This window comes from Elaeis guineensis, chromosome 16, assembly GCF_000442705.2.
Source record: "Elaeis guineensis isolate ETL-2024a chromosome 16, EG11, whole genome shotgun sequence".
Classification (NCBI taxonomy): Eukaryota; Viridiplantae; Streptophyta; class Magnoliopsida; order Arecales; family Arecaceae; genus Elaeis; species Elaeis guineensis.
Genome location: NC_026008.2, coordinates 33,572,328 through 33,585,533, shown reverse-complemented (window position 1 = coordinate 33,585,533; position 13,206 = coordinate 33,572,328). Strand labels below are relative to the sequence as shown.

The following is a 13,206-nucleotide window of genomic DNA, read 5'->3' as shown; positions in this document are numbered from 1 at the left end:
AACCAACGCATGTCGGTTTGATGCGTGTGTTTATTGGCATGCACGCTCATAGAAACACACATAGAGAGGGAAGGGTAGAGAGAGAGAGAGAGAGAGAGAGAGAGAGAGAGAGACCCTTGACATGCTATCGAGTACGCAAGGTATGCTGGGGCAAAACATCAGATTTATAGTTTGTTGTCCTTTTGTTGATTTTTTTTTTGGGTAAATATTGTTGATCTTGATCTAGCGTATCTAAACTAGAATAAAGCTTTTTTTGTACAAAAGACAGGACTGCACTCACTTAAAGCAACACTCCAATCCACACATTTCACAACCCAATGTGGGGCTTAGCTACATGGTGTGGTGGACTAATGCCTGCGCATCATCCGAAGGGCATGTAGTTGGGTGCATTCATGATATATGTGTATATTAAGTAAATATTCTTTTCTTTCTTGTGCTAGATTGGAGTTAAAAGATCAAAATCCCTTATTACCAAATAAATAAATAAATAAATAAGTATAAAATCTCTCACTGCGCTGGTCCCAGCATCGGACAGAAGCAATCCCCATTATATTACAAGAACCCCACGCCTTCACGCCCAGAGGCGTCGACGTTCCGGTGGCAGCGTGGGGGGCCGAGAATTGGGGGTTGGCGGACGGGATGGTGTTCGCTTGGATCACTGCCTTCGTCCTTATCATCGCCCTCATCGTTCTCATCATCTACCAGGTAACTTCTCCATTCTAATCGAGCCCAAAAAATCCAATCTTTATCCCTTTCCTGGCAAATTCTTGGATAAAAATCCAAACTTTATTTCCTCTCAAGCTCGCGAATCAAAAATTGAACTTCTTACTAGATGCCGATCCCCTTTTCCCTCTCGTTTGTTCTCAAGATTTCCTGTTTTTAGGTCTTCGGTTGACTTGATGGTTGTTTTTCTAACGGAATTTTTGTTTTATTTTTTTTCTTAATGTAACAACATTTGATGCCTGTATAAGGTTTTAAGATGATAGGCTACTTGCTCTATCTGTTAGCTGGGAATGGAAGGAAGATGAGTAGGTTATTGGTCTGCTCTTTGGCTGGAGTTTTAAAGCAGGGCAGAGTTTGTTCTATTCGAATAAGATGACAAGCCGTGCTGTGGTTGAGGGGCTTTTACCTGAGGGGAAAAATGTCAGTGAAGTTGATGTCAGCGTTGGAGCTGATAAATCTCTGAGGAGCTGATAAATCTTTGATGTTTAGTGCTTTTATTTGGTGGGATATTAAGAATGAGTCTTTAATTATCTTTAGAGGGTGGTATGAAGGTGTGGTGCTACTTGATGGAATAGACTATTCTTTTACTGTTCGAGATGTGAAAAAGGAGGGCAAGGAATAGTGGGAGTCTTTAGGCCTGTTAGTTTAAGTAATAGTGTGGTAAAGGTTGTACATTGAGTTCTTATCGGTTGGCTTAGTTTGAGGGCATGTGATTTGGTTGACACTTCTCATCTGTTTTGGATTGCATAGCTAGTATGGGCAAACTTATATGCTTATGTATTAACAGAAGTGGGGGAATGATGTAGATTTTGAAAAATTGAAAAATTTGATCTGTGTCTATTTGTTGAGGCCTTGGAGGATTTGGAGGATTTTGACCATGAGCAGAAGTGAACTATTTGGCTGCAACATGTGTTTTCAACTTTATGGCAATCTATCCTACCTTATGCTGTACTTATGTATACTTTATTTGTCACATCTGATGAGTGTAACTGATCAAGTCATTGGCATATGAGAGTGATAAAAGTCATAACCATGTGTGAAGCATCATATTGGTTCTTTTTATAGCTCAAACTCCTCTGGTACATATTTGAAATGAGTGATATTCACAATTTCATGTACTTTTTGTTTCTCTCTTTCCTTGGATTTTTTTCAGGTTAAAGTTTTCATTCCTCTGGTTGTCATAGTATCAGCTAAATCATATTATAATCCATCCACCAGCATGTGCATGCATATATATATGCACAAAGAATGTAAACTTATTTTTATAATGGAATAACCGATGGTGCATGCTTTCATTGATGTTCTTCACTCTGGAATTGCAAATTCAATTGCTTCATCTTGTTCAGGAAAATGAGAAAATTTGCCGACAAATATGCTTTTGTCATGGTCTATCTCATTCTAGGGATCCTTGATTTATGATGTCTTATTGTTTACCTCATCAATGACGAACCACACCAAGGGATGAAGGCGATATTAACAAGATTATCACAAGGCAAAGGGTCAAGAAAAAAAATGTAACCATCAAGTGTAAAATGGATGCCATTCCTTAAGGAATAAATATGAGATATTGGTTTTATTTCAATGCTTTTTTTCAAAGAAAAAATAATTATATTGGGTCTGGAGGGTTGCTTCCAAGCATTTGTTTCGATGCAACTTAGCCTGAAGTGAGGAACTTGGGTTCCCATTTTTCCAGAAACCCCAAATTTGAATTCAGCATGGGGGCACTGAGGTCAAGTCCCATGTGGATGAGAAGGGCACTAGGTACTTTATTTTGAATGTTCCGCCACTCACTATCACCTTACAAATGGATCATATAAGAAATATCTAATAAACAAAATGATACTTTTAATCGCAATGCCTCTTTTTTTTTCTTTTTTTTTCTTTTTTTTTTTTTTTTTTGTTGCTTCACATGAATCAACTTCTTCCAAAACAAACGGCAAGTTCAAGTTCTGAGGACTTAAATTTTTAGGACTCAAGTGCAGGCATTTCTAATACTTACATGGAAACAAACACAGCCAGCGTTACAAGATTGTCTATAATAGACCCAGATTTTTGTTGATGTCCTCATATTCATTGCAATGGTTGGTATTTTGGTGGCAATACGCAGATTCATTGTTGCACCGTAAGATTCCATGTACTCACTGTCTCATATTAAATCAAGCAATAGGAAATATGACCCTGAAGGTTTCACATTTTTTCTAAATTGAAAGATATTGATTTTTGTCTATGGACAAAATTAATAACTTCTGCAGAATCATATTTTGTTAAATGACTAAACATGCTTTGCTGACCTTCTGATACCTCCTGCAAATATTTTTTTCCAAAATTTAAGTTTGTATGCTATACAGCTTTTGCATTTTTTGACTCTGAAATTATGTTTTTGCAGCTTATGTGCTTGGCAGACCTAGAGTTTGACTATATTAACCCATATGATTCAGCTTCACGGATAAATAAAGTGGTTCTTCCAGAATTCGCCCTTCAAGGAGTCTTATGTCTGCTTTTCCTCTTGTCTGGCCATTGGTTTATGTTTTTGTTTTGTGCTCCTATTGTTTACTACAATGTGCGACTGTAAGTCTTTTTTCCCTTACCTTGCACTACCATAGGCATGTTGATATAGTTATTGTAAGAAGATATAGAAAACCAACAAATCAAGTTTCATGTTTAAATAGGGCAAAATTTTACCCTTCTTTTATAATGAAAGTTTGGTTTTGTACACCTTGATGCAATAACGAAGATTCAAATGACGGGCATATCAAGTAGAGTTGATATCAATTTTTATCTGTTATGTTATTTTGCTATTAATAGAGGCCATGTAACAATATTTTTCTTCTCAAGAAGCATCCAAAATGATCAACTGGGGGTGTACCTATTCTTGGTGGAGTAATTCCATTAAGAGGGATAATAGCTTTTTAAATATAGGAACCTACCATCTCATTATGTTGTTATATAGCTATACAATCTACTTTTATATCTGTATAACCAGAAAATCTTCTACGGTAGTAACTTACCTTGGCCGCCTGATGTGGTGTACATATTAGATGTAGGAGTTTGATTCGTTGGATATTCATCCTGACATAGCATCATAACTTGTGAATAAGATGGTGGATTTGACCTTGAATGCTATTGAATCATTTTGTATCACCCAATTGACCCCATTTATCGTATATTTGCCCAGTCTTCTCTCCTTTGTTTGGAAACCATGAATGTTACAGATAGGTGATGAGTTGGATTATATTCCTTAATTCTTTTTGTTCTTATATTGCTGTTGCTGTGGTTATGATAGTTGTTGCTTTTGATGTAAGAATTCCAATTTCAGGTGCTGTGATATAAGCATCATTTAATGGATTTGATTGAGCTGAAGTTTTAGAATAGATGAGTTGAAATTTTTATAGTGGATATCAGAGTTGCAGATAGATTTTAGAACTTGATTTCATAACTTATGACCAGATAGGCACATAGCTAAAATATGTTTATCATAAAATTTAGCATTTGTAATTGCATTCCAGAGCTGCAGACATTTGCAATATATCTGAGCATGAACTAAAAATCAACCAGTGTTTACAAATTGGAAAAACTGATAAACTTGCTGATCCAGAAGACTTGTGAAAAATTGGTTATGGGAATCTAGTCTTAGAAGTATTTGTGGCACTCTATGATGATGACCTAGCCAATTCGACAAAGTGTATAATGTCATTTTAAACGTTTCGCAGCTTTGAAGGATCATAACGTTTGGATAATATGCACATAGCATGGCAAGAGATACCCAGGAAATTGAAGTTCTTTTTGTAGATAAAGGATTTTGATTTGCAAGGTGGCATGGACAGAATGGACAGCCCACTAGGAGATACTATGAGTTTAGTGACTAAGACTTGCACAAGTATGATCTACTACTTTGAGGATCCCTTTTTTTGTTTTAATGCACATGGATTATTTTTTTATGATTTGATTTGACCTTGGTTCTAATAATGCTCTTCATTTCTTGTCGGTCGTTTGTCTCTGAATTCACTGGCTTCTCAATAAAACATGGAGACTTCGGAAGCTAGACTATGTATTGTGCAGAACTTAGTTTGTAGACGCCCCCTGTTTATTTGACAGAAATTCAATAGATGATCTGTTTTTGTGCAGTTTGACATCTTGTGGGGCAAAAAAGGATATTACTGTTCAGCTTTGAATTAATTCCATGATGGAGCAAGCCACAAATTAAAAGACTGCATATGTGGCAAACCATCTTCTCTTTTTAACGATTAAAATGTTTTATGAGCAGGAAATCGTACCCCAAATGGCTTACAAAAGTTGCCACCATTAATTAATGAATAAAGGCAACCATAGAAACTGAAATTGTATATCAGGGATGACATATTTTTATCAGCACCTTTTTCTTTTTAATGTCAAGCTAAGATACCGTTGCCAACAAATGAAATTATAACATGCAGTTGATTTCTATCTTCTGGCCAAAAGGTTCTTAGTACATTTTTCAGAATTAGGCACTGAAATTGACTCTGAAATGAACAAGCAGCTCTTTTGTTTGATTTCGCCCAGGTATCAGCGGCGGCATCATCTGGTGGATGTGACTGAGATATTTAATCAACTCAACAGGGAAAAGAAACACCGCCTTCTTAAGCTAATCTATCTTGTTGTGCTTCTCTTTTTATCTTTATTCTGGTAAGTGGCACACCATAAGTCCGGATTAGATAATTTGTGGGCAGGTTGGGCTAATTAATGATTTCTTGTGCATGCAGGATGATTTGGAGCTTGGTGGAGGATGATGAGTAGTCCATCAAAATCCAATATCTATGGTGTGTTTTACTTGCGTGAAACATTAAATTGCCAATTAATCAATGTTCTTAATGGCTGCTGGCGCCACATCAGGGCATTTGCTGGTGATCTGTCAACAAGCTCCTGGAAGCACAAAGCGGCACATCAAGCTCAAATTGGGTTGTCATTCTCTATTTTGTGATGCTTCCATGAAAATACAAGATTCCTGTCTTTGTAATCTGTCCATCAAACCTGAATGGTTGTTAAAAAGGGTGACTACTTGTTTACATTCATGAAGATCTTTGTAGTTGTACAATATTTAATATTTGTGTTATTGATAAAATTCTGAGATTTGATTCAGGGCTTTTCAAGGGAGTCCAGTTCCCTTCCAGTTTATTGGTTATAGATTCATTCATCACATGATGTCCATGTGGTAGTGGTGGATAAAAAGACCTCCTTGGCAGGTTAGATCATTTTTCTCTCTTAACCTACATGTATTTTTACATGTTGAGTGAGTTATCAAAACTTCTGTATGAGATTTGCCTGGCCTTTGGTACAAGGAAAGCTAAAATCCATAAAAAAAATCATGGGGATTTATTTTCTGTTTCACCTGTCATGTTGTGATATCACCAGTCAATGAACTCCTTGGCAGGTTAGATCATTTTTCTCTCTTAACCTGCATGTATTTTTACATGTTGATTGAGTTATCAAAACTTCTGTATGAGATTTGCCTGGCCTTTGGCACAAGGAAAGCTAAAAACCATAAAAAAAATCATTGGGATTTACTTTCTGTTTCATCTGTCATGTTGTGATATCACCAGTCAATGAACTCCTTTCACCAGAAAAACCATTCTGGTCTCTTTGTTTAATGCTTTTAAGAAGACATTAATAGCCACCTGGCTTCTTATTCTTAAACTATATGGAGAACAACGTGAAAGTTGTCATAGTACCTACATAAGCATGATCAACCATTTTTGATTAAATAAATACTCCGTTTCTTACTAGATTATTATTTATTCCTCAATGTTCTGTTTGAATAATTAGTTATTAAGGACAGTCCACCCTTTTGTGTGCCAAAAAAAAGAAAAAAAAAAAAAAACACACACTTAATGAATGAATAATGGAACAGTACACTAACAAATAAAAAAACTTTCATTAGATAAACGCTCTCTTCAAGCATTGTTTGGTTTTCCTGTAATTTCTTTGTTGATTTAACATTAGTTTACTGACGTGGGACGAGGCTAGTTCTAGAGGATACAAGCAAACAAAATTAATAATAATGCAGTAGATAACCAGCAAACAATGATAATGGAGATGATTATGTTAAATTCAGGAAGAGATTACTGTTATGCATGCAAATAGTTCAATCTTCTAGATCTAGAAAAAGACCGTAGATGATTGAAAAATTATTCATGATTAGGACATCAGATCATAATTAAAAAATTCAGATATAATTAATAAAGAAATACAGGATTAACTTTCTACAATAATGATATATTCAAAGATTCATTTAGAAGTAAGAGATCTCACAAACACGTCGATGAAAATTTCTAGATGAGGGAGGATTCGGACGTGACATTGAATCAGGCTGCGGTTGTTAGTAATTTTTTTCATTGTCCAAGAATAAAGGGATTTGATCCGAGTATGCGAAGAATTGCGGCGTAGGGAGGAAGCAGCCGTTGGGAAGAATGGTTGATGTGTTGGGATCTTGCAGGTTGATGCGTTGGGATCCTGCAAATTGATTAGATATTTCGTTCTTCAATTGAGCAAGACTTATGAGAAGAGAAGGAAGAGAGGGAAAGAAGAAGGAAGACAGAGAGGGGGGGAGGAAGAAGAGAACTCGTGAGATGAGGAAATAGAATTTTTTTTTTTTCCAATTAATCCTCGATTACAGGATCATTATTTTCCCTTTTAAAGGAGGAATCTAACAACCTAAACAGAATAACGTTGAGGAGGGTGTTAGCGATGGAGATGGATCGTGAGTTTTGAGGAAGGCGTTGAGAAGATGATAATCTGATGGCATACGATGAGGAAGGTGATGGATTTTCCACATAAAGAAGTCATGGAGATTTAAAATCATCGTGAAGAGAGTGCGCACACGTAAGAGGGCAGCACTCATTTGGTCGTGTGTCTTCAAATGGTATGCCTCCAAGTGGTTGACCATGAGACTCCTCAAATGACTAACTCAAATTAGGATTCAATTACGATGCAAACCTAATTTAAGGACTCAATTATAATTTCATTACAGGACTCAAAATAAAAGGATTACAGAAATAAAAAGACTTTATCAATATTCAAGCCATAACGAATCACGGTGACTGATGTCTACACCAATTCTCTCGGGTTGGAGAGAATTCGACTCCATCGAATAAAGATTGCCTCGACTTTGATCGTGCTCGAGTAGATCAGGATCAATTCTTTGCAGCTCCTCTAGAATTATCCATGTGTCCTTGGACTCAGGCTGGCCTTGCCAACAAACCAGATATCTTTGATATCCTTTCCTCCTGGTGGAAATTACTTGCTCATCCAGAATTCTTTCAATACGATTATATTTTACAGAAAATTTTGGCTGAGAATACTCGGGTTGGGGTTCGCTCTCAACGGATGAGTTAGGCTCAAACATATCACTAGCTATCGTTATTGGTTCTTTATATTTAATCAAATCCGAAACATTAAAAGTAGAGCTGATGCCATAATTAGATGGTAAATCTACAATATATGTATTTGGTTCGATTTTCTTTAAAATCTTAAAGGGGCCTGCTTCACGTGCATGCAATTTTTTGATGGTTCTCGAAGGAAACCGTTCTGGTCTAACCCGAATCATAACATAATCACCTTCAGTAAAATCATGGGCTCGTCAGTGTGAGTCTGCTAATTATTTATAAATTTGATTACTAATATTAATTTTCTCTATAATTTTTTTGTGTAGATTCTTAATGTGTTGTGCGAATGATTCTGCTGTTTCAGATGTTCTAGTATGCAAGGGTACAGGAATGATGTCAACTGATTTTCTAGGGTGATGGCCATACACAACCTCGAAGGAACTCATGCCAATAATCCTATTAACAGAACTATTGTATGCAAATTCGGCTCTAGGTAATAGCAAGTCTCAATTTTTCACCAACTAAACATTGAAGCAAATTTCCTAAACTTCTATTCACCACTTCGGTTTGACCATCAGTCTGGGGGTGATATGCTGATAAAAATTTCAATTTTGTTCTCATTAAGTACCACAAAGTCTTTCAAAAATAGCTAACAAGCCTAACGTCCCTATCAAACACAATCGATTCAGGTAATCCATACAGTCGGACAATTTCATCAAAGTAAAGATGAGCAATTCTAGAGGTATCGGAGGACTTAGAATAGGAAAGAAAATGGGCTATTTTTGAAAATCGATCCACTACCACACAAATAGAGATTCTTTTTCGCTGTACGTAGTAATCATAAAACAAAATCCATGCTCACATCTTTCCATGGACAATCAGGAATAGGTAGTGGGGTGTATAAGTCAGTATTTTGTTTATATTGTTGAGCTACAGCGTAGGTTCGACATTGGGTAACAATTTTGGCTACATCTCTTTTCAAACTCGGCCAATAAAACTGATGTTCTACGGCCTCTATAGTTTTGGTCCTACAGAAATGATCGGACAAACCTCCCGCATGCAATTTCTATACCAGAAAATCACGGACAGAGGTACGTGGGATACATTACTTATTGTTTTTGAAAAGATATCCATCTTGGAAGGTATATTCACTAATTTCTCTAGATGGTCCTTGTCGGAGTGAAAATATAATTTTTTCAAAGTCCAGACAGTCCTCGTAATCCTCTTTCAATTTCTCAAAGTCGGTGATCTTAACACTGACTGTAAATAAAAGATCTACTCTTTGATAGAGTGCATTAGCAGTTTGATCCTTATCAATGACTACTGGTGATAAAATATCGATCTTTCGAGAGAATGCATCAGTAGCACGGTTATCAACACTGGCATGATGTTTCAATACAAAGGTGTAAGACTGAAGGAACTTAACCCATTTTTCATGTCTAGGGTTTAACTTTCTCTAGGAGTTAAGAAACCTAAGAGCTTCGTGGTCAGAATACAGGACAAATTCTTGTGGAAGCAAGTAGTGTCTCCAAAATCTAAGAACTTGGACCACTGCATAGAATTCCTTATCATAGGTGGAATACCTACGCTTAGTGTCATTTAGCTTTTCACTAAAGAAAGCCACAGGATGACCTTCTTGACTAAGGACTCCACCAATTCCTATCCCGGATGCATCACAGGCAACTTCAAAAACCTTAGAGAAATCTGGCAAGTGTAACACAGGAGCGCTGGTCATACGATCTTTAATTTCATGAAAAGCTCGATCAGTAGTCTTGGTCCATTCAAAGGCTCCTTTTCTTATACAATCCATAATGGGAGCCATAATCATACTAAACCTCTTAATGAATCTTCGATAAAAAGCTGCTAAACTGTGAAAACTTCTGACATCATGAATATTTTGGGGTACAAGCCATTCTCTAATTCCACGGGCCTTTTCAGGGTCCATGGACACACCATCGGGGGTCACAATAAAACCTAAGAAAATGATGCGTGTGGTCATGAAATCACATTTCTTGATATTTGCAAATAGACTTTCGGTTCTAAGAGTCTGGAACACTTACGGAGATGCTCTAAGTGGTCTTCTTCAGTCTTACTATAAATGAGAATATCATCAAAGTATATGACCACAAATGTGCCCATAAATGGTGGTAGCACTTAAGTCATGAGTCTTATAAATGTGCTAAGGGTATTAGACAGACCAAATGGTATGACCAACCATTCATAAAGATCATCTTTCATTTTGAAAGCGGTCTTCTACTCATCTCCGGGCCTAATTCTAACCTGATAGTATCCACTCTTTAAGTCAACCTTAGAGAAAATAGTGGATCCAACTATCATGTCTAGCATGTCATCAAGTCGGTGAATCGAAAATCGATACCTTATCGTTATCTTGTTAATTGTCCGGCTATCCACACACATTCTCCAAATTTCATCCTTCTTGGGAGTCAAGAGTGCAGGTACCGCACAAGGACTTAAACTTTCTCTAACAAATTTCTTCTTAAGGAGTTTTTCTACTTGATGTTTCAACTCAGCATGCTCTGTGGGATTAAGGTGATAGTAGGGCAGATTGGGTAAGGTAGCTCTCGGAACAAGGTCTATTACATGTTGGATATTCCTCATGGGCGGCAAGTGATCTGGAAGATCCTCAGAAAAGACATCCTTAAAGCTTTCAAAGAGGCTTGCTATCTCCTGAGGGTGATGATTTGTGTCCTTCGTGCTAACTCCCTTAACAGCTAGAATCCAAATAGAAGAGTTTTTTCTTAAATCTTTTTCAAATTTTTTTATATTGATTAAATGTAAACTTTTGTTCTGCTTCTCTTCTTTGAACTCTAAAGGACCATTCTTCTTTATGCTTCTTGGGGGTGAAAGATATATCGTAATTTTTTTGTCCCTATTCATAAATGTACAAGAGTTGGATCGACCATGGAAAGTTGCATCTTAATCGAATAACCAAGGTCTTCCTAGGATTATGCTTCCTACATCCATGGGCATAACATCACACCACACTTTCTTTTGGTAAGACTGAAATTTAATAGGGACCAGACAACAGTGCCTAATTGGGATGGATGATGCATCTATCCAAGTGATCTTGTATGGTTTCGGATGATCTACGGACGTCAGATCAAGTTTTGATATAGCATCAGATGAAATAGCGTTGACACAACTACCATTATCCATGATGATCTTACACATTTTACTTTCTTGACCTATAAAAGTGCAAAAAATGGTAGTTCTACATCAATCTTCACTTTCTTTTGGCTAGACTAAAATGCATCTTACTATACTCAAATCTCTCTTCAGGGTCAACTTCTTTCAAAGTACTAGATTTTTCATTAGCTTCGGCTAACTCAATGTCTGCTATGTATACTTTTTCATCTCTTAAAGAATTTTCAAGGTTCTCTTCTTGAGACTTTCTAATGTGTAGAGCTTGAGATAAGCATTGATTAGAGATGTGACCTAATCCATTGCACTTGAAGCATCGGATTTTCAAATTACTACTTTTCAAATTTTTCACAAAGGCTCCTTTGCCTTTATCATCCTTTCTCAATGGGAAACCAACCGGTAGGATATGATTGGTTGAGTTCTGACTATAACCGAATCTAGGGATCTGATTAAAATCAGATCTAAGACCAAGAATACTAGGTTTACATGATTCAAATTATCGGATTATCGGCAATCTTTAGAATCTCTCATAATCTTGGGCTAATTGATAGGCTTATTTTAGGCTATAGACTTCATGCATAAATAGTTCTCTCTGCATGTTATCCCTTAAACCAGCTCTAAATCATGACAAGATGACAGATGGATCTTCGCTAACACCACATCGCATAAGGTATTCATCAAATTTGATGATGTACTCAGTAACAGACTTACTATCTTGGGTCAACCTTTGCCATTGATCCAGAAGACGCTGCTGATAGGAGGTAGGGAGATATTTTTCATGAAGTTTATCTTTCATCTCATCCCAAGTACTTATGGGCTCCTGTCTCCTATGCATGGTTAATCGCTCCATATTTTATCAACATAATTTGGTTTGATCTAAAAGTCTCATTTTAGCAAATCTGATTTTTCTCTCCTCAGACATATCGTACCATTCAAAATAATGGTTCATATCCGCTTTTCAATCAAAGTACTCATTAGAATCCAGACGGCCCATAAAGCTTGGGGCTTCAACCTTGACACTTCAAATTATTCTCTCATCCTGGTCATTATGATCGTGATGGGGTCGGATCACTTGATTGCAACCTCTATCAAAACCAAGATGGTCACATCGCTCTCTAAGGTAGTCAACTAGGAGAGGGGTATTTCTAACACGTTCTTTCATGCCATTTATTCTTTCTTCTTCTAGGATCCCTACTCTCGCATTCAGATCCTGAAGTGAACCACCTATGGCATTTAACCTCTCAGTAATGTCCTTAAAGACTGCAGCAAAATCAAAATCCATTTTGTGACTTGACTCTGATTTTGCTGAATGATATCTAGCTCCAGACCTAGTAGACATGCAGTGCAACCAACTCTAGTATAACCGACTCTAGGAGTTTCCTAGACCTAAAAGCTCGAATCACTATGAATCAATTGAAGCACAAGTAGACCAGACTCGAATCCTTGGGTTGGCCAGGTAAGAGGTGGAATTTGTGGGAGGTTCCTCTCGCTCTCACAAGATCCTAATTAAGTAACCATAATTCACTTAGATATTTGTCATGTACCTCTAGCCTTAGACACCAGCTTACAGAGTCAACTGTAGATCGAACTCGCACTAAGACTCATCGTAGCAACTGAACTTGACTTGTTTTGATCCTAATCTTTTAATATCTAATTGATTTTAGCTTAGGCTTGGGTCAATGCACATGAGGGTGGTAGTTTTGGTCCAAGAAAAGGTGATAAAATTCTTCCCTTATCTTATGATAGGAGTGCCCTTAGAATAGCTTACCGATACAAACAAAATGCAAACATTGGTTTTAAAATGAAATAAACAGTAACAACTAAGTTATCAAACTAGGAATTGAAACTAAGTTACGAAAATATGAAGTTCAAACAAACATAAAAATTTTTAAGTGCAGAAAAATTTCAGGCTTTCAGAAATTTTGTTTTTGGATCGCAGAATCCTCTGGTTGAAATTCTGCTA

General features: G+C 36.8%; 1 protein-coding gene across 2 annotated transcripts; it reads left to right on the top strand.

Moving 5' to 3' along the window:
• Nucleotides 1-507: 507 nt before the first annotated feature.
• LOC105059399 (protein cornichon homolog 1) lies at nt 508-5,838 on the top strand. 2 transcript variants are annotated; one of them, XM_010942676.3, is made up of 5 exons: nt 508-705; nt 3,110-3,291; nt 5,263-5,385; nt 5,463-5,519; nt 5,593-5,838. In XM_010942676.3, the coding sequence occupies exons 1-4, from the start codon at nt 640-642 to the stop codon at nt 5,494-5,496; spliced, it is 405 nt and encodes a 134-aa protein (XP_010940978.1). In that variant the 5' UTR covers nt 508-639; the 3' UTR covers nt 5,497-5,519; nt 5,593-5,838. The 2 variants fall into 2 exon arrangements, with proteins under 2 accessions (XP_010940978.1, XP_073106328.1); XM_073250227.1 differs by having other exon boundaries at nt 5,463-5,838.
• The last annotated feature ends 7,368 nt before the right edge of the window (nt 5,839-13,206 follow it).

What these genes read in the sequence shown, in the direction of transcription:
- LOC105059399 (XM_010942676.3), top strand. Translation starts at nt 640, where the DNA reads ATGGTGTTCGCTTGGATCACTGCCTTCGTCCTTATCATCGCCCTCATC. An exon ending in TCGTTCTCATCATCTACCAG is followed by an intron (nt 706 to 3,109) that starts GTAACTTCTCCA and finishes ATGTTTTTGCAG; the next exon opens with CTTATGTGCTTGGCAGACCT. An exon ending in GTTTACTACAATGTGCGACT is followed by an intron (nt 3,292 to 5,262) that starts GTAAGTCTTTTT and finishes GATTTCGCCCAG; the next exon opens with GTATCAGCGGCGGCATCATC.